The following is a 26,190-nucleotide window of genomic DNA, read 5'->3' on the forward strand; positions in this document are numbered from 1 at the left end:
GAGGTCAGCAGCTCCCCACCCCCACTGTAAACAGTGTTGGCGAAGCACTGCTTCCCCCTCCTGAGGCGCCGGACGGTTTGCCAGAATCGCTTCGGGGCCAACTGGCAGTCCTTCTCCATGGCCTCACCGAACTCCTCCCAGGTCCAAGTTTTTGCCTCTGCCACCGCCCGGGCCGCGGTACCTGTCAGCCACCTCATCTATCTATCTATCTATCTATCTATCTATCTATCTATCTATCTATCTATCTATCTATCTATCTATCTATCTATCTATCTATCTATCTATCTATCTATCTATCTATCTATCTATCTATCTATCTATCTATCTATCTATCTATCTATCTATCTATCTATCTATCTATCTATAAAATTATGATATATTAGTTTATCTAATAACAACACACTAGCTAAACAAATGTAGATCGACTTCTCCGAAACACGACATTTGAGCTTTCAGGGTTACCGTAGTTCCCCTGTGGTACGAGCACAGCGCGACGGTTCCGAGCCTGCAACAAGCACGCGCCTTTTTTGCCGCGTGAGCGGCAAGGAGACGCTGGGGAAACCGTATCTGATGGGGAAACGCGAATCGACGTAACACCGGCTGACTTTCACCCCTGGGTATACCCCTACAGGTCCTTCTAAAAAAATTAGCATATTGTGACAAAGTTCATTATTTTCTATAATGTAATGATGAAAATTTAACATTCATATATTTTAGATTCATTGCACACTAACTGAAATATTTCAGGTCTTTTATTGTCTTAATACAGATAATTTTGGCATACAGCTCATGAAAACCCAAAATTCCTATCTCACAAAATTAGCATATTTCATCCGACCAATAAAAGAAAAGTGTTTTAATACAAAAAACGTCAACCTTCAAATAATCATGTACAGTTATGCACTCAATACTTGGTCGGGAATCCTTTTGCAGAAATGACTGCTTCAATGCGGCGTGGCATGGAGGCAATCAGCCTGTGGCACTGCTGAGGTCTTATGGAGGCCCAGGATGCTTCGATAGCGGCCTTTAGTTCATCCAGAGTGTTGGGTCTTGAGTCTCTCAACGTTCTCTTCACAATATCCCACAGATTCTCTATGGGGTTCAGGTCAGGAGAGTTGGCAGGCCAATTGAGCACAGTGATACCATGGTCAGTAAACCATTTACCAGTGGTTTTGGCACTGTGAGCAGGTGCCAGGTCGTGCTGAAAAATGAAATCTTCATCTCCATAAAGCTTTTCAGCAGATGGAAGCATGAAGTGCTCCAAAATCTCCTGATAGCTAGCTGCATTGACCCTGCCCTTGATAAAACACAGTGGACCAACACCAGCAGCTGACACGGCACCCCAGACCATCACTGACTGTGGGTACTTGACACTGGACTTCTGGCATTTTGGCATTTCCTTCTCCCCAGTCTTCCTCCAGACTCTGGCACTTTGATTTCCGAATGACATGCAGAATTTGCTTTCATCCGAAAAAAAGTACTTTGGACCACTGAGCAACAGTCCAGTGCTGCTTCTCTGTAGCCCAGGTCTGGGGAATGCGGCACCTGTAGCCCATTTCCTGCACACGCCTGTGCACGGTGGCTCTGGATGTTTCTACTCCAGACTCAGTCCACTGCTTCCGCAGGTCCCCAAGGTCTGGAATCGGCCCTTCTCCACAATCTTCCTCAGGGTCCGGTCACCTCTTATCGTTGTGCAGCGTTTTCTGCCACACTTTTTCCTTCCCACAGACTTCCCACTGAGGTGCCTTGATACAGCACTCTGGGAACAGCCTATTCGTTCAGAAATTTCTTTCTGTGTCTTACCCTCTTGCTTGAGGGTGTCAATAGTGGCCTTCTGGACAGCAGTCAGGTCGGCAGTCTTACCCATGATTGGGGTTTTGAGTGATGAACCAGGCTGGGAGTTTTAAAGGCCTCAGGAATCTTTTGCAAGTGTTTAGAGTTAACTTGTTGATTCAGATGATTAGGTTCATAGCTCGTTTAGAGACCCTTTAATGATATGCTAATTTTGTGAGATAGGAATTTTGGTTTTCATGAGCTGTATGCCAAAATCATCCTGTATTAAGACAATAAAAGACCTGAAATATTTCAGTTAGTGTGCAATGAATCTAAAATATATGAATGTTAAATTTTCATCATTACATTATGGAAAATAATGAACTTTATCACAATATGCAAATTTTTTGAGAAGGACCTGTAAGTCAACATATCTCCAGCTGTCCAGTGAAGGCCTCAGAGGTGTGTTAGAGAACAGGCAGCATCATGGAACACAGCAGACAGATGAGGGACAACGTTGTGGAGAAGTTTAAATCAGGGCTAGGTTGTAAAATAATATCCCAAGCACTGAACTTCTGGCGGAGGATTGTTCAATCCATCATCTGAAAATGAAGAGTATGGCACAACTGCAATAGTACTTCACCAAAACTGACAGGCAAGGAAATGATTAATCAGAGAAGCAGCCCATTGGTCCATGGTAACTGTGGAGGAATAAAAGGGGCATCGGCACTATTTGCCATGCACTAGAAATGTCACTGGGTTTACGTTCAGGGATACATTCAAATGGCTTATATTCCTATGTGTTTTTACAATCATTGCATTACCCAAGTTCACAATACCTACAGCTATTAGAACTTAATTAAAGTGAATGTATACTCTTTTCAAACAGACTAAAATTTTCTTCAGGCCTCAGTTAAGGTTTTATAGGCGACCCAGAGCCCACCACATGCATCTTATTTCTTCCTCCTGGTTAGTTTACTGTAAGTTACGGCCTTCCTCTGCCAGAATGACTCTTCTTCCTTCAAAAAACGAATCACTTTACAGATGAAGCCAGTAAAAACAAATACTGCACACAGATGTTCACAAAATAAGATTTATTAAAAATCATTAACACAAAGACATGAAAAAACAGAATATATGTATACATCAGTTCCTTTTATCCTAAAATGTGGATTATCAGTACTCGTATAGATGCCCTCACAGAAGCAGAATGGTTGGATTCTCAAGTGCTTCTCTAGTGGAAGGAAAAACAGGAAATGCAACCAATAAAACGCTCCAGCTGCTGACAGAGCATTTGTTTTGTTTCATCCCCACAGTCTATCACTATGGCAGCCTATTAAAAATACAATAACACAAAAGGCACTAATGAGGTTTGTATTGAACTGCTTTACCCAGTCAGCAAACACGCTGACTGAAAGAATCCATCTGAGCCCTATCTACATCTCTCTTTAAATTATTCACATTTTATTCAGTGTCTCTGACTGCTTCGTTTTGTATGATAACATCCATTAATAGGTAGAAGCATAGCCACTGCGGTACAGGCAGAGAAATGAAAATACACAGCCTTAAACTGTCCAATGAGCCGTCACCTGAAGACTACAGCAGAACCTCTAACCTCTGTTGCTAGTGGAAGTTATAATTAGAACAGGTCCGACAGGTAACGTTTGGTGGCTGGTAAACGTTAATGGCTGCACTGTTAGTCTTTCCCACGTTACTACCAGATGCGTCAACTCAACTGCTAAAGGAAGGTTCAGCCCATCTGGAGCTCAAATCTAAACGTCACCCAAGCAGAAGCCTAAAATATGAACGATCTGGACCACACACAGCAGGTATGGAAAGCCAAAAGTTTCAAAATTCAACAAATTCTAACTCTCAAAATTTATATTTACACACGTGGAAATTGTCTATCTCCAACGGTTATTGAGTGAGGGTTTCAGCACATTTATTTTACATATATCTTTCCAGTTTTACTCAAATTTGTATTTGTATTTATTAACTAATTATCTTTTCGGATTTGTGTCACTGCTAGCTTTCTATCTAGAACCTGCTCTAAAGAAAAGCATATAGAAGGGGGAAGGAAATAGAAGGCAGTAACAGTCATGTCTTTATACGGTAAATATTAATTTTCTACTACAGAATGCCATGGTTGGGGGTCCATCAAGATTATCTAGTCCCAGGCATAAGTAAGGCTGTTAGCTGGCCTAGATAGAAGATCAACCACACTGTTTATCAGTGGCAGCTAAAATGCGGTCATTGTAAGAGACAATGCATGTGGATTTGTGAGGTAAAATCCATAGATGGCACATGATTGTTACAGTGTGGAGGGTCTGGTCGGACTGGCTCCCAGAGCTGAAGAGCTCACCACTCCCAGGCTGTGGGACCAGAGAAATACAAACATCAAGCTGTAGAAAAGTTTAAAGAATCCGGATTTATAGACAGAAAATTGTTTACACAACTCACCCTTCTATGATGCTGTTGTTACACTGTAGTTCTCTAACTAAAAGCTCCATTTCGTCCCTCAAACTGTGCATCCTGCAACAAAGCAAGACATAACATCAGGCAACTGAAACAGTTTATACCCACATGCCAACTCTACTGCTGCAAATTCACTTCAAACCACCACACCACACTGATGAATGTTGATGCATATTCAACACATTCCAAGGATCCTATCAGAAGCACTTTGCTGCTCTAGTGGTTAGAGTTGTGCCAAATTTGCCTAATTTAGCTAAGTTGCATATTAATTACAGAGATTTAGATTGATTATGTGTAATATTTAAATTACCAATATGTGCTTAATCTGTTTGACAGCAAAAACGTAGTGAAATTTATTTTTTATATAATTGTAACCAAATTCAGGCAGTAGGGGTTTATATTAAGGAGCTGTGTATCACTTTTTTCACCAATAATATACAAATAACAAAGAACAAACTGAATGAACATGTATTTTAAATTCTGATGACTTTGGAAGAGGTTAAGTATTTCAAAAAATTTTTTTATGGTTGTGCTTTTAGCAGATTATAAGCAGAATGTCTAAAACACTCAGCCCTACAATACAGGTCCTTCTCAAAATATTAGCATATTGTGATAAAGTTCATTATTTTCCATAATGTCATGATGAAAATTTAACATTCATATATTTTAGATTCATTGCACACTAACTGAAATATTTCAGGTTTTTTATTGTCTTAATACGGATGATTTTGGCATACAGCTCATGAAAACCCAAAATTCCTATCTCACAAAATTAGCATATTTCATCCGACCAATAAAAGAAAAGTGTTTTTAATACAAAAAACGTCAACCTTCAAATAATCATGTACAGTTATGCACTCAATACTTGGTCGGGAATCCTTTTGCAGAAATGACTGCTTCAATGCGGCGTGGCATGGAGGCAATCAGCCTGTGGCACTGCTGAGGTCTTATGGAGGCCCAGGATGCTTCGATAGCGGCCTTTAGCTCATCCAGAGTGTTGGGTCTTGAGTCTCTCAACGTTCTCTTCACAATATCCCACAGATTCTCTATGGGGTTCAGGTCAGGAGAGTTGGCAGGCCAATTGAGCACAGTGATACCATGGTCAGTAAACCATTTACCAGTGGTTTTGACACTGTGAGCAGGTGCCAGGTCGTGCTGAAAAATGAAATCTTCATCTCCATAAAGCTTTTCAGCAGATGGAAGCATGAAGTGCTCCAAAATCTCCTGATAGCTAGCTGCATTGACCCTGCCCTTGATAAAACACAGTGGACCAACACCAGCAGCTGACACGGCACCCCAGACCATCACTGACTGTGGGTACTTGACACTGGACTTCTGGCATTTTGGCATTTCCTTCTCCCCAGTCTTCCTCCAGACTCTGGCACCTTGATTTCCGAATGACACGCAGAATTTGCTTTCATCCGAAAAAAGTACTTTGGACCACTGAGCAACAGTCCAGTGCTGCTTCTCTGTAGCCCAGGTCAGGCGCTTCTGCCGCTGTTTCTGGTTCAAAAGTGGCTTGACCTGGGGAATGCAGCACCTGTAGCTCATTTCCTGCACACGCCTGTGCACGGTGGCTCTGGATGTTTCTACTCCAGACTCAGTCCACTCCTTCCGCAGGTCCCCCAAGGTCTGGAATCGGCCCTTCTCCACAATCTTCCTCAGGGTCCGGTCACCTCTTCTCGTTGTGCAGCGTTTTCTGCCACACTTTTTCCTTCCCACAGACTTCCCACTGAGGTGCCTTGATACAGCACTCTGGGAACAGCCTATTTGTTCAGAAATTTCTTTCTGTGTCTTACCCTCTTGCTTGAGGGTGTCAATAGTGGCCTTCTGGACAGCAGTCAGGTCGGCAGTCTTACCCATGATTGGGGTTTTGAGTGATGAACCAGGCTGGGAGTTTTAAAGGCCTCAGGAATCTTTTGCAGGTGTTTAGAGTTAACTCATTGATTCAGATGATTAGGTTCATAGCTCGTTTAGAGACCCTTTGAATGATATGCTAATTTTGTGAGATAGGAATTTTGGGTTTTCATGAGCTGTATGCCAAAATCATCCGTATTAAGACAATAAAAGACCTGAAATATTTCAGTTAGTGTGCAATGAATCTAAAATATATGAATGTTAAATTTTCATCATGACATTATGGAAAATAATGAACTGTATCACAATATGCTAATATTTTGAGAAGGACCAGTATAATGGCGATGACGCCACAGAGTGCATCCTTAACAAGTACAGGGTAAAATCAGGAGTTTTTCTTTTTCTTTAAATAAGCCAAATTGCTGTGTTGCTCAGTTCTGTGGAAAAATTGTGAATGACTGTGTACGTATACACACTTTTTCCAAAGAAACACTATGCTCTTGAGAAAATGGGATTATTTGTTCTAATGGGGCACAGAGATTTCCTCTATGCCAATCCCAAGAGTGTGATAAACAAAACTCAAACTAATTAACTCTGCACCATCCAGGAATTGACCAGGAAGGTTTGTCATGACGCAATGGATGGAAGGACAATCTCTGTTCAGATCATTTAAAATCTAAATCTGACAGAGGTTTGAATACCTCTGGGCTCAAGTGTATCGTTACAGATGCGATCTGTGAAACGTAAAGGAGAGATTAGTATCACTAATCAGACACTAATGAGTTAAGAGCTTAATCACCTGGTTGCTTACCAATAATGTTTTTACTGAATACAAATATTTACATATTTTAAACTGAGCGATGTTGGCTGTGAAACTTGTAGATCAGCTGTTTTTTTCTCTTTACAGATATTTTAATTTGACCCTTGCCAAGCCTCACATTTTAATTTGTCTTTGTTTTTAAATTTTATTGATAGTAAAATCTGTTTTAAAGTTTCCCTTTACCACATGAAATTTCCAGCCATAAACAGTATCTCTTCATATAGTTTTTATATTTTTGTTTTATTTGACAACAAGCATACTAATGATTCAACAACTGTCATGATTGTTTTCTACAATCAAAACTGCCAAACAAATTGCACAGGGAAGCATATAGTGACATCTGGGCTTTAAGTGGATTTTGTCCTAATTCAACAGGTCTTTGGAACGATGACCCTAACAAGACCAAGTGGTCCAACTGATGTAATAAAACAAGTGTAAACTTAAAAAAACACCTGGAGACCATCTGGTCCTTGTCCCTGCATGTGATTTCAGGCTGCTGTTCAGCTCTACCAAACTGTGGAGAGCCAACGATTCTGTCCATAGCCTGTGGAGGACACAAGAGACAAAACATCTACAGAGATCCCAGACAACCCTAACATGATGCCCCACAAACCACACAGATACACAAAATCCGAAATAAAAGAGCACACGTGGACTGCTGGTACATAAATGCAGAGGAGGGTTTGACCTTCCCACAGAGAGAGGGCTGAGCTATAAATATAAGAGAAAGGCTGAAAGTTGTGAAAATGATTTTTACCTTATTCTGCTGCTGCTCACTTATTTCCAAGTCTGCTAGTAAGCCAGCAGAGAAAGAATTGAAGTCCTGCAACCGGGTCTGCATCTCCAGTAGAACGCTGTAAATGAGTAAAAACAGAGCTTAATAACTTTCAGCCACTATAAACCATTACCTCCACCATCAATACATAGAGAGCAACGATGAGACTAGTTGGTTTGAAAGCAGATAATCTGAATAGCCAGGTTATCTTGTATTTATTTTTATTGTGTTGTGAGATAATTAACCCAGAAAAGTCATAAATAAAGCTCAGCAGGTATTTAGGGTACTGGCTATGAATTATTACTGACGGTTCTCTTGACAAAGTCAGGAATTTTCCATTTTTTAGGCAGCCAAGTGCTTTCCAAATCACTCTTGCCCTTTAAAAAAAGAAAATTCTCCATCTATCTATGAATGACTCCTTGAAACTCTGAAGACAATATTTTCTTGTATTATTTATCATTAAATCATCATTTGTTCTAATACTTGGATTTCTTCAATCTGTGTGTGTAATTGTTTTATGTGACTAGATTTAAAACAGAAGGCTGTTTAGTTTTATTTTTCAATTACAGTGTTTGGGGAAGTTTTAATTTACAGCGATAATGATAAACCTTTACTGATGATATCTGCATTGAAGATTCAGGCCGTTAATTTTGCTGTGCAAGCAATATTTTCCTACTGTTGGTTCCATGAGATCATCAACAAATACCAACATTTTTGAAAACATGATTGAATCAAATCATTGTGTGGTGCTAAATGGTACATAGAACTAAATATTGTTACTGCTGTGCTGAAGTAGCCTATTTATTAATAAGTAGGATTCATTTTTAGATTGTTATTTGGCTTTGTGGTGCTCTGACTCTATGCATTGACAGAAGAACATTTTAAGGCCCTTCGTTCTGAAAGGTACGGTACCAAAACAAGTTTATAATTAGTATGACCTTCACCTAGACCAGGTGAATAGGAATATAGGGTTAATTGTTTCTGATGTTTTAGTTTCCAACATTGAGTTCGGAGATCATTTAAATTTGAGAAAGAAAATTATGAGATAATGCATTTACCAATTTTATTTTATGAAATACATTTAGATAAGTATTCCCAATTCATATTTCTGAACCTATTAAGATGGATTCCTTATTTCTGTTTAATGTAAAAACGAAAGTGAGAAAGAAAGGGAGCAAAACATGGTGGTCTATGGTAATCTCCTTAAAGCAGGCTTTGATCGCAGTGCTGCTCTGACCTGCTCCACGTCCTTGTTGAAGCCAAGAGCTCTTTAAATCTCTGCACACATTCCTCTCTAAAGAGAGATTTCACCCGCTTGATGTGGGAGGACAGGTGAATTCTGGGAAAAGGACAGCAACAAGTTTAAATCCTTCCCACGCTGAGGCATCAGCTGAGTGGAAACATGAAGCCATGAAAAAAAAAAAAAAATGTGCCAACTCACTTCTCAAACTTGTGTATTTGCTCGTCATTATATGCAAGTTCTGGTGACAAATAAAGAAATAATTTAGACGAGTAAATATATAACTGTATATGGACTTAAAATGAAGGTGTTATTAGTTCATCAAAACCTAATCAAAGTGTTAAAGAGGAATAATCTATAAGGGCCAAAAGTCTCCGGATTCATTTGTTGGCACAATGTTGTGAAAAAGTATTTGCCCTGAATCAGACTAGTTGTACAACCCAGGTGTGCTTGAGCTTAAAGTCAAACTGATTAGAAAAAAAAAGTTCATTCAGGATTTTCTGCTAGAGAGCAGAATTTCCGGTTCTGTCCGGTTCAGGTACAATAAGGTTGAGGTCCCGAAGCATCGAAGCAGGCCCAGATTATTATACTACCACCCCCAATGTCTAACTGTAGGCATGATGTTCTTTTTCTTAAATCCTGTGTTAGTTTTACAAGAAATGTAAATGGATGCTCACCTTCTAAAAGTTCTAATAAGTTCTACTTTGTCTCATTAGTCCACAGAATCTTTTCCCAAAAGTCATGGGGATCATCAAGGTGAAACAGGCCATAGTAGTTTTTATTATTCAGCCGTTTTCACCTAAGAAGTCTCTCATGGATTCTGTTTTTGTCTCATTCTTACTGTTGAATCGTGAACGCTGACCATACCTCAAGGCCTGCAATGGTTTGGATATTGTTCTGGGTTTTTGTGATCTCCTGGATGAGTCATCAATGTGCTCTTAAGAGTCATTTTGGTAGGCTGGCCACTCCTGGGAAGGTTTTACCACCGACGTTTTCTCCATTTGTTGGTATTGGCTCTTACTGTGATTTGGTGAAGTCCCAAGGACTTAGAAATGCCATTTTAATTCTTTCCAGACTAATATATTTGAGTGACTAGTTGGTCATGATGTGCTGCTTTTTGAAATGCTTTAGCCTACCTCCTGCTGTCAGACAGGTTCTGAGTGATTTCTTGGTTCTACAGGTCGGGCATTAATCAGGCCTCAGTATGGCTAGTGAAGATGAACTCAGCTGTCCAAAACTGTTAATTCATGATTCAATGAGGGGAAAATTGCTTTTTTCCGCATAACTCATGGTTGGTTTGTAAAGTTTTTTTCCCTTTATGAAAAAACTCATCATTTAAAAACAGCATTTTGTATTTACTCCAATTATCTGTGATTCAAATATTTTTGATTATCTGAGATATCTAATAGTTCATAAAAAAATCCAAAACAGGAAAGAAAATCTGAATAATTTTTCACAGCACTGTATCTCCATCCAAATTGCTCAGCTGAAGAATTCAAGATACAAATATGCACTTAAAGCCCATAATAAATATGAAAATGCACTGATTAATAAAAACCAGTTAAAACTAAAATAAACTATGAGTCATAAAACAGTTGTAGTCATAAAATTCTGCATACTTCCTGTGACTCTGTCTTTACGATACTGCTGATGAATTGTCGTTATCTTCTCCAGCAGCATCTGCATCTTCTGGCAGCTGTGGAGCAAAATAAACCGAGGGTTAAACAACGAAAATCTTTTGTCCACAACAAATCCTTAAAAAAAACAACAACACAGCTCTCACACAGTACCTCTTATCATGAGTGAGGGTCTCCACCAGCTTGGCCTGCTGTATCTGTAGGTGCTCCAGTTGGGTCTGAAAATCCCGGATGCCAGCAGAATAAACAGGCAGGTGCTGATGAACCTGTAATGACAGCCGCAACACTTAAACAAATAACCTGTTATTTTTCCAAGCGCCCGCATTTACGAATAGTTGCGTTTTAATTAACCACTTAGTGACCATCCTCTGTCTCTTGTGATATACCGACTTTCCACTCTACAAAAGGTGACAATTTCCTTGAATAAAATGTAATTTAGCAATCCAATACAGAAGTTAATAAATCATTAAATTGTAAAATAAAGTACATTGAAAATAAACCAAGAAAAATGCAAGGAAAAAAACAAAGAAGCCCCCTTTCCCCACATACAAACTCACAGAAACAGATTCTCATACAAACAGAAATTTCAAACCGGCACAGAGGCTTGTAGACGGCTATGGCAACTAAGGAAGCATTACATTATGTAAACTGTAACTGTCTGTAATGGTGAAACACTAGAGATACATTCAAGATGGCTCCGCGGAACCATGCTCGATCGTGCTTTGTGTTCCCCAAGAAACGCACCAAAACAGGATTAAATGACTACAGGCCTGTTGGCAGTCATGAAGTCCTTTGAGCGGCTGGTGCTTAAAGCATCTGAAAGACATCCCAGGCCCCCTGCTGGACCCACTGTAATTACCAGGCAAACAGGTCAGCAGATGATGCAGTCAATCTGGGACTACACTTCATGTCGCGGCACCTCGACCACCGAAGGATGTACACCAGGATCCTGTTTTGCAGACTTCACCGCAGACATCAACCCAAACATCCTCAACCAGAAGCTCACCCAGCTCAGAGTGCCGGACTCCATCTGTCAGTGGATCAGCAGCGTCCTGACTGACTGGCAGCAGCTGGTGAGGCGGGGTGGCATCTTCTCCTGCACAAGAACCATCAGCACTGGCGCCCCCCAAGGGTGAGTTCTCTCCCTGCTCCTCTTCTCCCTCTACACAAATGGCTGCATCTCAGCGGAACCGTCAGTGAAATTTCGCAGATGACACCACTGTCATTGGTCTGATCCAGGAAAATGTCTGCATACAGACAGAAGGTGGATAGGCTGGTCCACCGGTGTGGTCAGAACCTCCTGGAGCTTAACCCGCTCAATAATGTGGAGATGACGGACTTCTGGAGAACACCCCCCACACTCCCTCCCCTCATCATCCCCAACAACACTGTCGACTGTGGATCACTTCAGGTACCTAGGACACCCTTTAAATGGCACCTGAAGTGGTCGTCAAACTCAAACCATGTTCTGAAGAAGGCCCGGAAGAGACTGTACGTCCTGCAGCAACACAAGAAGAACCTTTAACAGGAGCTGCTGGTCATCTTCTACACCGCCATCATTGAGTCTGTTCTGAGCTCGTCCAGCTCAGTGTGGTTTGCCTCATCCACAAAACAGGACAAGTCCAAACTACAATGAACAATTAGTTCTGCATTTAGGATTATTAGGGGCTTGTACACACCTAGGGTCAGGAAAAGGGCAGCTAACATCTCTACAGGCCCCAAACATCCTGGACACAAACTGTTCAGACTTTTACCTTCAGCCAGGCTTCAGTGCTACAGAGCACTATTTACATAAAAACCAGCCGCCACAAACAGTTTCTTCCCCAGGCTGTGTCTCTGATGAACTCAATGATCACCTTACAGCCTGAGTAGTCAGCTACTCTGCCGTTAAACAAAAAAAGCATATTTGTACTACGGTATGTACATACATATACATGTACATACCGTTCCTTTTATCCTTTATTTTATTTCTTGTAAAGTTTACATATTTATTTTTAATGTCTGTTCGCTGTGAGCTCTTGAACCCAAAGTCCTATTCATTGTTTGTGTGCAAAAGCCTGGCCAAAAAAAGCAGATTCCGATATCATACACCACAGAATAAAAGGTAAAGAAGAAAGGAAAATAAAATTAAGAGAAATTAATAGAAAATAAGACATATAAATAAAGGAAATTGGCAAAAACAGGTAAGAACAACTAATAACAGTAAATAGGAATACATAAATATAACAGTGTTAGATAACATCTGATAGAAAGAAACCGCAAAGAGCTAAAAACAAAATAAAACTTAAAAAACGTAAGAAAAAAGAAAAAAAGAAATAGGGTTGTATAAGTCAGAAACAACTCAGACAAAGACTCCGGGACTAAGATCATGTAAAGCTTCAAATACCATTAAAATAAAATACAAAAAAATAAACAATACTGAAATCCACAGAAAGCCAGTGCAGAGATGCTAAAATCTAAGCAAGGTCCTTGACAAAAGATGGTACAAAATATTCCACAAAAAGTACTTTAGGTATTTCTGCTAGTACACAACAAAACAGATTTTTCACTGATAAAATGTTATTTACCTAAATGGTCAAATTATCCTAACAGTTCTCATATCATTTTCATTACTAGCAGTAAACACATATAACTGTGTGTTTAAATGATGTAGGTATAAACAGCACTACATAAGTCAGATTGAACCCTGCTGTTAGTTGTTGGAGGAACTTACCAGCTGCAGCTTTTGACTTGCGTTATCAAGGGAGCCTTGATTTTCAGAGGAGTAAGAAGCTCTAAGACACATTGTAGGAGAGAAGGTGAAAAGGTAACACATGAGATAATGATAGAAAAGCAAATACTGGTGATGCTAAAGAATGCAAAGATGTTCACATTGCAAGGAACAAATCCCGCTGTGCATTTTAATGCTTGTCAAATGTGGCACTGCATCTCCCTCACGTATGAAATCACAGGTACAACATGATGGACATGAGATCAGTTTCTAAAATCTACAACTAAACGTACAGTCTGTGAATCCTGTGCTGGGCACTGAGGCAGGACTGCAGTCTAATGGTGATTATTGCAATACTGTGCGTGGCCTCTGTGCACTCGTGGCGTAACTTCATCCTGAGAAACAAGAAGAGAGTAAAAGGAAGGAATAAGAACTGTCACCAGGTGGTTACACCCCTCAGAACAGAGAGAATTAACTTGTATTTGTCTCACATGTAGCTGTAGTAGCCCTGCAGCAGCAACTCTCTATATGTCTGAAGTAACTGCACGATCCTCTTGTACTGGTGGACTATTCCCACTGTTACCTAAAAAAGGAGCAAACAGGTCACCATGATAAATTACTCATAATAAAAACATAAAATGTTAACTTGGTAGAATGTAAGATGAGCAGCGGCACCTTGGAGAAATTATAATCTGTCACTACGTCAAACCTGGATGGAATGGGAGGCGTCTCCGCTACATGAAAATGATAAAAAACATTGTTTATGCATTACTAAAAACTGATGACTCGTGCTTTATTTTAAATGTGAGTTGCAACCCTGTTAAACATTGGTCTAAAGCTTACACTGATTTTGTTAAATAAACGGGATGGAATGGGAGACAGCTATGGAAAACATGAAGAATGTCCAGAGTTGAAGTTGAAGAAGTGCGTGTCTTGGTTTGTCTTACGCTCTCGGAAGGGCAGGCTGGTGTTGGTCTCAGGCATGCTGCTGAGCAGAATAAGAGGCTGAGAAGCTGAAGTGCATGGAAGGTTTATCACCTTCATGCTGCCCTCAAGAGCCAGGTCATGACCCAGGTACATGAGGTGTTGTTGCTGGATGCCAATACCAGTCTGGGCTGCCACCTCTTCAAAAAACACCGACACTCTGCGTAACACAAGACGAGATGTGTTTGGTCTATTTTATGCACAATTTTGCGTCCTTGATTTTGTGTCGTTTTGTGAAAAACCCGCACCTGTGGTTTCCAAATTCTTCACATTTCAATCTGCAAAATAAGCAAGGTTAAAACCTTGCAAATCCTGCAAAGATCTACTTAAACAAGGATATGAAAAAATAATCTTCTACTAATTTTACCCAGTTATGACTTTTAACTCATGCATTGGTCTCATGAGTTGTTCTGCAAAATGCACACTGGGGGTCTGCTGCAACATTAGGAACCAGTTTTAGGAACAGTGACAGTCAAAAAACAAGACTTTTTCAAAATCGTTTTAAAACATTTTAATTTTACAGTCAATTTTAATAATCTTTTAAGAAGATGAAAGGTATTCGGTCCAGTCCAGGGTCACTTTTACACTCCTGCTTCCTTGAAGGTGCTTATAGGCTCAACGGAATATGCCTGCTTAAAATAACACGTTTATATTATCTTAAAGTCACATAAAAAAATGAAAATCTATCAACTACAGGAGATAATGTAACGATACATTAACAGGAGTGTCTGTCAAGAAAATATTTACACACCTTTTGGCAGTTTTCTTAACAAAAATAGGTTTAGTGGGAGGAATAGTTGTCATATCATTCCAGGATTTATACTATGCAACACCTTATGGTTGTAAAACCCAATTTGAGAAATACTGATTGTACAGAAACTTTATTTAGAGTATTGGTAATTAGCTTAGATATGTAAATGTATGTTATGTATTTAATTATTTATTGTCCTTCTGATGGTTAGATCACTTAGCAGAAAATGCTAGTATTGAGGTAGCGTGTAACAGGTGGTCATGTGACCTACATGTGTTACATGGTTAGTGGCAAAATGTTGCTATGTTAGTGGATGAAAGATTTTATTACATTACTGCAAGTATATTAACAACTATTAGTTTTAATACATTTAAATTTATGATGTCATTGGCAGGTATTTGACTATTGGTCATTATTATATTATTGAATGGTAAATTATCTTTTAATTGTATAAAAAAAAGTATTAAAGATGAGTTAAACCCCAAATCAACAAACTAGTTTAATTCTGCAATATTTGTCCTAAAACCATCTCAGATTCATTAATTTAATGAATCTCTAGAGATTCATTAAAACGTTTGACTCCATTACCCTATATTACTTATTAAAAACAACACTTCCTGAGCTGGATAAAGTGCTTGCTGTTTTATGGTGCGTTCACACCAAACGCGATTTCTGCGAATTTTTTGCCTCATTTGTGTGCTTTTGCCCGCTTAACATTCCGCGTGAACTCCGCGTTGGCATTTGGCAACAAGCGGCAACGCTTCGCCGCGTCATCAAATAGGAGGAGCTTCCATCTGCTGGTTTCAACTGAACATGGCGGACATGGATTTCACGTATAATCACGGTGTTTTACCTGTGGAGAGCCAACAAACGCCGCCGACATCAACGTCCCTGGGTTCACCAGATTCTTCAGGGATGGGAACAGTTCGGAGATAACAACCACCTACTCCAGGAGCTGCGTCTGGATGACGGTCGATTTCAGCGGTACATCCGTCTATCCAGGACCCAGTTCGAAGATCTGCTGCCCCGCGTTGGGAGATGAATCGGCCTCCGGGACGCCAACTACCGGCGACCGCAGTGAAGCCAGCCCGAAGCCGGACACCGGACACTCAAGCTCCGCGGAGCCAGCGGCATCCAGCCCACGGCCGATCCGAGTCAGGCACCCAGATTTCGGCTAGCTGCTCTCTGTTGTTCCCTCTTCTGACGCGCGGTGGTTCACTAGGGACCGTCAATAAGTTTCCGTACCAAACAATCGTGGAAAATCTGGGTGCCTGAATCGGATCAACCCTGAGCTAGATGCCGCTAACTCCGCGGAGCTTGAACATCCAACTTCAAACTAACTTCACCGCGGTTTACCGGCGCTGTATCCCTGCTGCTGAACGCCTGTCCATCTGTCTTCGGTGAGTAAATAAATCTCAGCTCAGTAAAAAAAACAGCCGATTTTTAATGTCCACATCTCCTAAATTTAAGATATTTGTGCCTAAACATAACCAGGCCAGTTCCTTTCTGTACTTGTCTCGGTAAAAGTAATTAGTTGAGTCATACAACTCTGGCTTGCTGCACACCGCCACTATGATCTGGTCCTCCATCATTGACAACTGCTTCTTCTCCGCTTTGGTCCTTCCTTTCCTACGTCACAGCCACATCCAGTCCCTGATTGGTCGACGCGACGCGAATTTAGGAAAAAGTTCAGATTTTTCAACTCGTCCATCGTGCCGCTCCGCTCCCGCTTCGCTTGCCGCGCCCTCTGCGTCCTGCGCACCGCGCCGCTCCGCTCCTGAACGCGCCTCTACATAGGGATAACATGTAAATTGGCCGTTCCTTTCGCAGAAATCGCGTTTGGTGTGAACTTACCTTTAGAGACACAATGTCCATATAGTGAGGTCTGACACACAAAGCATATAAAACTTTGTCAACAGGGTTGACCAGATGAACTGGATCAGAAAGTGGGTGACCACATGCCAGTGCAGACGTACGTGTTGTAGTGATGTACGTAAATACTGTGAGCCATGGCCTGCTGCAGGGAGAACAGATAAACCGGCTGCCGCTGCAATATATCTGTAGTGGCTGTGAAGAATTGGTCAAAACCCCAACATCTCCCCTGGTCAGCCTCCATTATGCCTGCAAGCACCGGAATGAGAAGGACTTTCAGGCCCCTGCAGACAAAGAAACACACAGACACAGGTATCAATATAAATGACAAGAAATGTGTGTAAATGGTCTAAATATATCACTAGTTAACAGACTGTTTGAAGACATACTGTGACAGCTGGCAGCTGTAAGGTAGGTGGTAGCTCCACTCTATAGGACCACCTTCCACCCGCTGTGTGCCGGCTATTGCCCCCATGGGTTTCTCGGTGGTTATCTTGTACCTAAGGAACAAATGCACCAAGAAAAGAGGGGTTTCAGTGTTTCAAAACTCCCAACAGGTTATAGGAGAGTGTTAAAAATCGTAGCTTACATGGTGAGTTTGTTTTTACGGGGTCCTTCATAAGGTGTGAAAGGTAGACTCCCCGTGGCAGAATGGTATAGGGTCACACCGATACTCCACAAGTCAACACTCACTCCATAAGACTTCTGATGAGGCTTACGCAGCACAGCGCGTTCATACATGTCAGGGTGCTATTTATAAAACATACGAAATGCTTTATTTTCTCTATTGTTTAATCTGTGGTTGCCAATATGCATGATCACAATTAAAAGCACTTGAGCCTATTTGTCTTCATTTGACTGGCAGCAGAACATTCACTCTGATAATATACAATCTGATTTAAATATTGAGATCTTTAAACATTATTTACATGCCATTGTGAAACTCATAGCAAAATATAACTTGCAACAAGGATGTACAACAAAGAAAAAAGTTACAGTTGAGCAAAGAGGCTGCAAATATGCAACCTAAATACAAGAAGCAGCAATTAAAGGAGGGGCATCTCATCAATAGTCTCAAAATAAATCTCCTCATGAATGTGCTTTATAACAATGATTCACCCATTGACAGTAAACACAGTGCCTCGCAAAAGGGTTAATACCCGTTAAACTTATTTAAATCAAAAACCTCAGTGTACTTTATTAAAATTCTTTGTGATAGACCAACACAAAGCAGAGAAGAAGAATGAAAAGGATAAATGGTTCTCGGTGGCATGCATATGTATTCAGCACCCTCAACAAAATCCAGCGTAATCTTAGAAAGATCCGGAAAGTTAAATTCAAGTGGGAATTTTTTTTTCCAAAAGGCTTAGTCCAAATGCAACATAGTTACTCCTTAAAATAGTAAAAACAAGAGAACATAATATTTAAGTTGGGCAGATGTGTGTTGATTTGCCCGGCTTAAATGACAAGGGTCCTGCACATTTTTCAGTTTAAATTTCCCTACTATTCAAAACTGACATTTCTAGGTTCACTTCTGCAGTTTTATAACATTCTGGAAATTTCAGTCTAAATGCTCACCTTGAATTTACACTATATTCCCAAAAGTATTGGGTCACACCACCAAATCAATGAATTCTGGTGTTACAATCACTTCCATAGCTGCAGGTGTATAAGGTTTGGTGTTGAGACTGTCTGCACAGAGTCCTGACTTCTTCTTGAACACTTTTGGGATGTTCATGTTCATGTAAAAGTAGACGGACAAATACTTTTGGTAAAATAAGTGTCTGTACAGAAACTGGCCTGCAGTTTTCAGTGTGCGGTAAAGAGCAGCTTTTTTTGCATACGGACTCGGACCAGCTCTATTTTAAAACATGTATTTGTCATAGAACAGCGGTGGTATTCTGCAATAAATGCACATTCTGTACTGCAGGTTGTCAAATTTGGTAACTTTATCTTATCTGTAAGAATTCCAAGGAGTAGTAGTTTTAGTGAGTTGTTTGACATTTTAACAAGAACTAGTCCAAGAACCACAGGTCAAGTTAAACCTAAATTTGAAGGTATTTTAAGTCCAAATGTTGGCATATAATCCTTTTTTGTTATTATAATTTGAGTGCATTCAGTCAGTAATAAAAGAAAAAAACTAAATACTGTCAGTCAGTCAGTCATTTTCTACCGCTTATTCCATAGTGGGTCGCGGGGGAGCTGGTGCCTATATCCAGCAGTCTATGGGCGAGAGGCAGGGTACACCCTGGACAGGTCGCCAGTCCATCACAGGGCAACACACAAACAACCAAGCACACACACACTCATTCATTCATACACCTAAGGGCAATTTAGAGTGACCACTTAACCTAACAGGCATGTCTTTGGACAGTGAAACCCACGCATGCACGGGGAGAACATGCAAACTCCATGCAGAAAGACCCCCGGACGGGAATCGAACCCAGGACCTTCTTGCTGCAAGGCAACAGTGCTACCAACTGCGCCACCATGCAGCCCGAAAAAAAAAAAAAGACTAAATACTGATGGGTAAAATGTTGAAATCAAGCTGTGACATCGCAAATCGAATATGAAGCATGCTATTTAAATATAAATCTTTGTAAAAACCACTGCAATTATTAAGCATTATTAGATTTATTATCTTGGATGGACATGAGAAAAAAATGGTTTGAAAAATCAAACCATTTTCAATACTCTATTTTTTTTTCTCAATACTTCAGATCTAGAGCATTTCAAACACATGCAGGAAGCTTAAAATGGCCACAAGACAACATCTCCCCTAAACGTGTCCATTTATTCAATCAGAGTAACTGAAACAACCCTGATAGAGAACCTAAGCTTATCTTGCCTCCCTGCATATTGAGGAAGAAACCCACAATTAGAGAACTGCTGCAATGTTTTATTGTGATTTTATTACTGCAATAAAAGGTGATTTTATTTTAAGGCTTTTTAAGAATCCCAACAATTATGGAGGATGATATAACATTCACAAATTGCCATTTTGTTCTACATTAGCAAAATGCTTTATTTAAAGAGCTTCTAAGACATTTGTCTACGGTTGCCACATTAAAGCTTTTTTCAGGATTTATTTCGAGTATCTTAAACTTTGTCAGGTGCCTATTGTCAAAAAGGGTGTCAATGTTTGTCAATAAGCTTAATATCCTACCAGATACTCCTCAGTTCCATAAATAGACACAAACTTCTCATCATCTTCCAGCTCTCGTGCTGCTCCAAAGTCCGTCAGCTTGTAGACAGACTTGCCGTCTTCTCCAACTTGCCTCATTATGTTCCCCGGCTTTATATCCCGATGCACCACCCCGTATTCCCGCAGATGATTCATACCCTGCACTGCAGCGAACACAATGTGAGGGTAAAGGTCACACATGGGCACAATGAACTGTAGAACAATATCATACATGCAAACTTACCTATACACTGCAACACAGTGAGGAACTCTGCTTCAGGCAAGCCAAAAGCGTTTTGCGGGTCCTCCAGCAGGTTGAGCAGACTCCCTCCTGAACAGTACTCCATCACTAGGACCTTCTGCTTTGTTTGCAGCTGGCAGGAGAGCAACACAGTTATTCAGCTGCACTTCTTTACGATACTGTGTAACATTTTGAATTCTAAGAAAACTTTTAGCATCAAATAGATAAATTTTGATCCCATGCACTGTCAATATGAAATATTGCAATTGTTGGAACATGTCACAGTATTCATGCTTCCTGTGGTCCCATTACCTCCTCAACAGCAAACAGCCTCACAATATTGCTGTGGTTGAGCTTCCTGAGCATCTCAAACTCTCTCATCTGGACATCATGGGGGCGGCTGTAGCTCAGCACATTGAACACTTTGACAGCCACCAGCTCGCCCGATCTCTGCACAAATACACACATTGGTGCGTAATCGTCAGCATAACACATCACACACATCGCACAAGAACGTCAGAGACGCCCACACATCACTGCAGCCACAGCTTGTTCTTATCTTTGAAGCTGCAACAGCAAAGGCTCAAACGTCTGAGATGATGACTAAAATGATACAGCGAAGCATTGTTAACGTCAAACAGCTCTGCAGTGGTGGCTACCTTGTTGCGTGCCTTGTAGACACTGGCAGTGGCCCCCTGACCGAGGACATCATGTAAGGACCACAGGTAATTTGTTGTGCTTCCTGTTATCCCTGACATACTAAAAGGAGGGAAGAAGCAGGGAGAAGAGTCACGCAGAGCCAGAAACTAGCAGAAAAACATGAAACCAATTTCATCACAATTTTAAATATATTAACAAAAAAGTAACACAGATGAATCACAATAAGTTAGGACATCATTCAAGTTAATTTCAGTAATTCAGTTCAAAAAGTGAAAAACATATATTTATTTATTACACACACACTGATATATTGATATATTAACTGTGATGATAACGGGTCACAGTTTATTCAGTTATTCTTAAAATTAGAGCAACACGTAAGACTGATACAAATGCATTTTTAACAATGAAATGGTGTGTTATGACCCACAGCATTAAGGGAAAAACTGCTGACTTGGCAGTTCTTCAGCAGACATACACTGATACCCTCTTCAAGCACGGTAAGTCAAAGATGGTCATTGCGAATGAAGCTGGCCGTTCACAGAGTACTTGTGTCCAAGCACATTATTGGAAAGTTGAGAGGAAGGAAAAAGTGTAGAAGAAAGGGGTGCACAAACAACAGGGATGTACAGGTCCTTCTCAAAATATTAGCATATTGTGATAAAGTTCATTATTTTCCATAATGTCATGATGAAAATTTAACATTCATATATTTTAGATTCATTGCACACTAACTGAAATATTTCAGGTCTTTTATTGTCTTAATACGGATGATTTTGGCATACAGCTCATGAAAACCCAAAATTCCTATCTCACAAAATTAGCATATTTCATCCGACCAATAAAAGAAAAGTGTTTTTAATACAAAAAACGTCAACCTTCAAATAATCATGTACAGTTATGCACTCAATACTTGGTCGGGAATCCTTTTGCAGAAATGACTGCTTCAATGCGGCGTGGCATGGAGGCAATCAGCCTGTGGCACTGCTGAGGTCTTATGGAGGCCCAGGATGCTTCGATAGCGGCCTTTAGCTCATCCAGAGTGTTGGGTCTTGAGTCTCTTAACGTTCTCTTCACAATATCCCACAGATTCTCTATGGGGTTCAGGTCAGGAGAGTTGGCAGGCCAATTGAGCACAGTGATACCATGGTCAGTAAACCATTTACCAGTGGTTTTGGCACTGTGAGCAGGTGCCAGGTCGTGCTGAAAAATGAAATCTTCATCTCCATAAAGCTTTTCAGCAGATGGAAGCATGAAGTGCTCCAAAATCTCCTGATAGCTAGCTGCATTGACCCTGCCCTTGATAAAACACAGTGGACCAACACCAGCAGCTGACACGGCACCCCAGACCATCACTGACTGTGGGTACTTGACACTGGACTTCTGGCATTTTGGCATTTCCTTCTCCCCAGTCTTCCTCCAGACTCTGGCACCTTGATTTCCGAATGACATGCAGAATTTGCTTTCATCCGAAAAAAGTACTTTGGACCACTGAGCAACAGTCTAGTGCTGCTTCTCTGTAGCCCAGGTCAGGCGCTTCTGCCGCTGTTTCTGGTTCAAAAGTGGCTTGACCTGGGGAATGCGGCACCTATAGCCCATTTCCTGCACACTCCTGTGCACGGTGGCTCTGGATGTTTCTACTCCAGACTCAGTCCACTGCTTCCGCAGGTCCCCCAAGGTCTGGAATCGGCCCTTCTCCACAATCTTCCTCAGGGTCCGGTCACCTCTTCTTGTTGTGCAGCGTTTTCTGCCACACTTTTTCCTTCCCACAGACTTCCCACTGAGGTGCCTTGATACAGCACTCTGGGAACAGCCTATTCGTTCAGAAATTTCTTTCTGTGTCTTACCCTCTTGCTTGAGGGTGTCAATAGTGGCCTTCTGGACAGCAGTCAGGTCGGCAGTCTTACCCATGATTGGGGTTTTGAGTGATGAACCAGGCTGGGAGTTTTAAAGGCCTCAGGAATCTTTTGCAGGTGTTTAGAGTTAACTCGTTGATTCAGATGATTAGGTTCATAGCTCGTTTAGAGACCCTTTTAATGATATGCTAATTTTGTGAGATAGGAATTTTGGGTTTTCATGAGCTGTATGCCAAAATCATCCGTATTAAGACAATAAAAGACCTGAAATATTTCAGTTAGTGTGCAATGAATCTAAAATATATGAATGTTAAATTTTCATCATGACATTATGGAAAATAATGAACTTTATCACAATATGCTAATATTTTGAGAAGGACCAGTATTTGTCTCTGAACCAGAGAAAACATCTTATCTGGGAAAAAGAGAAACAGGACTGGGCTGTTGCCCAGTCGTCCAAAATCCTCTTTTCACATTAAGGTATTGCATTTTTTTTGGTCGACCGTGTTTTATTAAAGTCACGTCAGCTCAGCCAGCATCAGGGAAATTTCAGTACACCTTATACCTACCTCTGCTGACAAGGCTTATGGAGATGCCTCCTTTGATTTACCAGCCGGACGTGGCACCTTACCACACCACCAATTCCTGGTTTTATGACCATGGTATCACTATGGTAGATTACCTGACCTAAACCCTATAGAGAATCTGTGGAGTTTTGTCAAGAGGAAGATCAGAGACACTAGAGCCAAAACTGGAGATGATCTGAAACTGATATTAAAGCAACATGCATACCACCTGAGCAAAGCCAAAGACTGGCGGCCTCCATGCCACCATGCACAATTTAGTCTACTATGCAAAAATACTGAGAGCATATATTGTACAGTACATGGACATACTTTCAGTGGGCGGATATTTCTGCCTTAAAATTGTTTTTAATTGATCTTATGTAACATTTTAACCTTCTGAGAAACAGAATTTGGGGGTTTTCATTAGCTATTTCCATGTAATCACCATAATCACATAAATGAACAGAACTGGACACTTGAAATATATCAGTTTTGTAAGCCCTATGCTCAAACTTCACTGCTTGCAACTTTACCTTCTGTTCAATCTAAGCAAAGGGAGCTTTGTTTAAATCCTGTTGCACACCCCTCCCTAATGATCATTTATGTCCATCCTACACAGAACAAAAAGCATGTAGAAGTTAAAAACCATATACAGTGATGCCTTAAAATTCCCAGAGGGGAAGTGCCGAATGTTTGTTAATGCAGGAATTTGCACATCCAAAGCATCTATAAAATTCACTGTTTAACTCTATGCAAAGTTCTGATGGTGCTGTAAAGAACGATGCCTTTGGGCTACCGAATCCTCCAGTGAGTTGTTCTCCTTCCCAGGCTGACCTTGACCTCAGTGGCGTAACCAAGGAGGGGGTCGGGGGGCACCCCTATGAATTAGCTGGCCCACCCAAATCTTTGATCAACTCTGGACAGACAGTCAAATGAATAATAGCTATGAATCTAATTTAACTCCCAACATATATATATATATATATATATATATATATATATATACAGCTTTTGTTTATTATTTGTACAATTATGAGTCTGCTACTGAATAAAAGACATTACTTTCTTTTGCTATGCTCTCTGTCAATAAACTAAGCCAGCCGGCTTAAATCTGGTTAGACTCAATAAATCTTCACTAAATACCACACTATATGTTAATAACGAGTTAGCTACATGGGCTTAGCTGGCCAATTAAAAGACACCTAGGTCTGAAAGTTAGTTAGCAGGTAGACTAGTTACCATGTTAGCTTACCTGGTTCCTGTTCTGGAGTTAGCTGAGCTGTTATTCATCCCAAGCGTTTTATTTAACCCGGGTCAATGCCTTTAACCCTTTTCAGTCCGTCCACAACTCAAACCGTTGAGCTGAGGTAAAACTAACTGCTCTGGAAACAAAATACGCCAACGTGTAAAACTTGTTCCGCGGGAAAAAGTGACAGCATGTCGGGGAGGTGGCTGCTTTCTCGACAGGTGAGCTCGTTGCTGAGTGCAGTAGCTGCAGGTTTCCTGAGTTTGATACAAGGATTCAGAGTTAAACAGATTCCTGAAAGGCAGCAGCCTGTATGTTTAAGCCCAGTCGTGGTGTGTATGATGGAGGAAGTGTGTGAGCATCAAAGGGGGCGGACGTTTCTCTTTGGGTAATCCCAGCGGAAATAACACGGGAACTTCCGACTTTTTTAACAGCCTCTGTAAATAACCAACCTGCTGGTTACAGCCTAGACGCCACGAGCAAAAAGGAAGCCATGCAATGAATAAAAAAAATAAATAAAAATGAATAAACGTTTACATTTAATTTTGTGTGGATTTTTCATAACAGTCACACCGTAATATTTACACACAAAGTAGCTTATGTGATTTGTGGAATATATCCATCATAAATTTTCCTTTTTTTTTTTCAGTCTGAATAATATGAAATGTGTCTGGCTGGTTATTGCAGGCACCTGATACTAAACGCTCAAACCTTTGGTAAATTTTATGTAGTGCCTTTACAGTCCTTTCATACCGACCATATAAATATACCGATACGTAGACCAGAAGGCAACTTGACATTAAGTGCCTTGCCCAGGGGAACATCAATATGTGGCAGGAGGAAGCTGGAATTGAACCCACAAGACTTGCAGCTGTGTATATCTTTCCCTTGTATGTACTTCCATAAACACAGAGCTCATTTTTGCTTTTTATTGTACTTAGGCAGCTCTGTGTGTGCTACTTCACCACAGACACTCTGTCAGGTTTTGTTCTGTGCTCTGGTTAGGTATTCCAAACCTTTTGAGTCCACTGTATGCTTGTCTTGAAGAAAAACATGCAATTGTCTTTGGGGCTGTAGCAAAACAAACATTTTGTAGGATGAACAGAGGCAGTTTTGCGCAAATCGGGCAGTTGCTCTGAGTAGTATTAGAAAGAGGAGTGCATGAGTACTAGATGATGAAATATAGATTTGTGCCCTGAGCAAGTTTTGTAAGGCTTTTATGTATGTGCATGTCAACGGAAAGTTGGAACCCCCATTTGCTAGCTGCTGGGAATAGGGGGTCTTTGTTACATGCTTTCTGTTGAACTGCATTGCATTTTATTCTGGCTTAGATTTTCTAATAATTTCTTGTATTTTAGTTGGTTGGGGGGCCGACAGAAGAAGGGTCTTGCACACTCACCAGTCACTTGATTAAGTATACCTTGCTAGTAGGCAAGAGGTTGGACCTGTTTTTGTGTTCAGAACTGCTGCAGAGCTGAAATTCTGGTCCATATTGAGATGACAGCATAACACAGCATGTGCAGATTTGCACATCCACGATGCA

At 40.7% G+C, this 26,190-nt stretch overlaps 1 protein-coding gene across 1 annotated transcript; it reads right to left on the bottom strand.

The window, feature by feature from the left end:
* Nucleotides 1-2,852: 2,852 nt before the first annotated feature.
* Nucleotides 2,853-25,034, bottom strand: ikbke (inhibitor of nuclear factor kappa B kinase subunit epsilon). The gene is made up of 21 exons (XM_047348685.1): nucleotides 24,654-25,034; nucleotides 20,979-21,078; nucleotides 20,632-20,769; nucleotides 20,323-20,452; nucleotides 20,061-20,242; nucleotides 17,484-17,644; nucleotides 17,284-17,394; nucleotides 16,999-17,178; nucleotides 14,235-14,431; nucleotides 13,963-14,021; nucleotides 13,779-13,870; nucleotides 13,581-13,682; nucleotides 13,291-13,351; nucleotides 10,731-10,843; nucleotides 10,560-10,636; nucleotides 9,142-9,181; nucleotides 8,938-9,039; nucleotides 7,683-7,779; nucleotides 7,378-7,469; nucleotides 4,234-4,305; nucleotides 2,853-4,145 (listed from the first exon to the last, which is right to left on the bottom strand). Exons 1-21 carry the CDS (start codon nucleotides 24,689-24,691, stop codon nucleotides 4,085-4,087), a joined length of 2,205 nt encoding a protein of 734 aa, XP_047204641.1. The 5' UTR covers nucleotides 24,692-25,034; the 3' UTR covers nucleotides 2,853-4,084.
* Between the last annotated feature and the right edge of the window lie 1,156 nt (nucleotides 25,035-26,190).

This window comes from Girardinichthys multiradiatus, chromosome 20, assembly GCF_021462225.1.
Source record: "Girardinichthys multiradiatus isolate DD_20200921_A chromosome 20, DD_fGirMul_XY1, whole genome shotgun sequence".
Taxonomy (NCBI): domain Eukaryota; kingdom Metazoa; phylum Chordata; class Actinopteri; order Cyprinodontiformes; family Goodeidae; genus Girardinichthys; species Girardinichthys multiradiatus.

Excerpts from the sequence above, each read along its gene's own strand:
- ikbke (XM_047348685.1), bottom strand. The coding sequence starts at position 24,691 with ATGAATAACAGCTCAGCTAACTCCAGAACAGGAACCAG. Across the intron at positions 14,432-16,998 it reads TACGTACATCACTACAACAC|AGTGTCGGTGTTTTTTGAAG; the intron begins GTACGTCTGCAC and ends TGTGTTACGCAG. Across the intron at positions 10,844-13,290 it reads CAAGTCAAAAGCTGCAGCTG|GTTCATCAGCACCTGCCTGT; the intron begins GTAAGTTCCTCC and ends CTGTCATTACAG.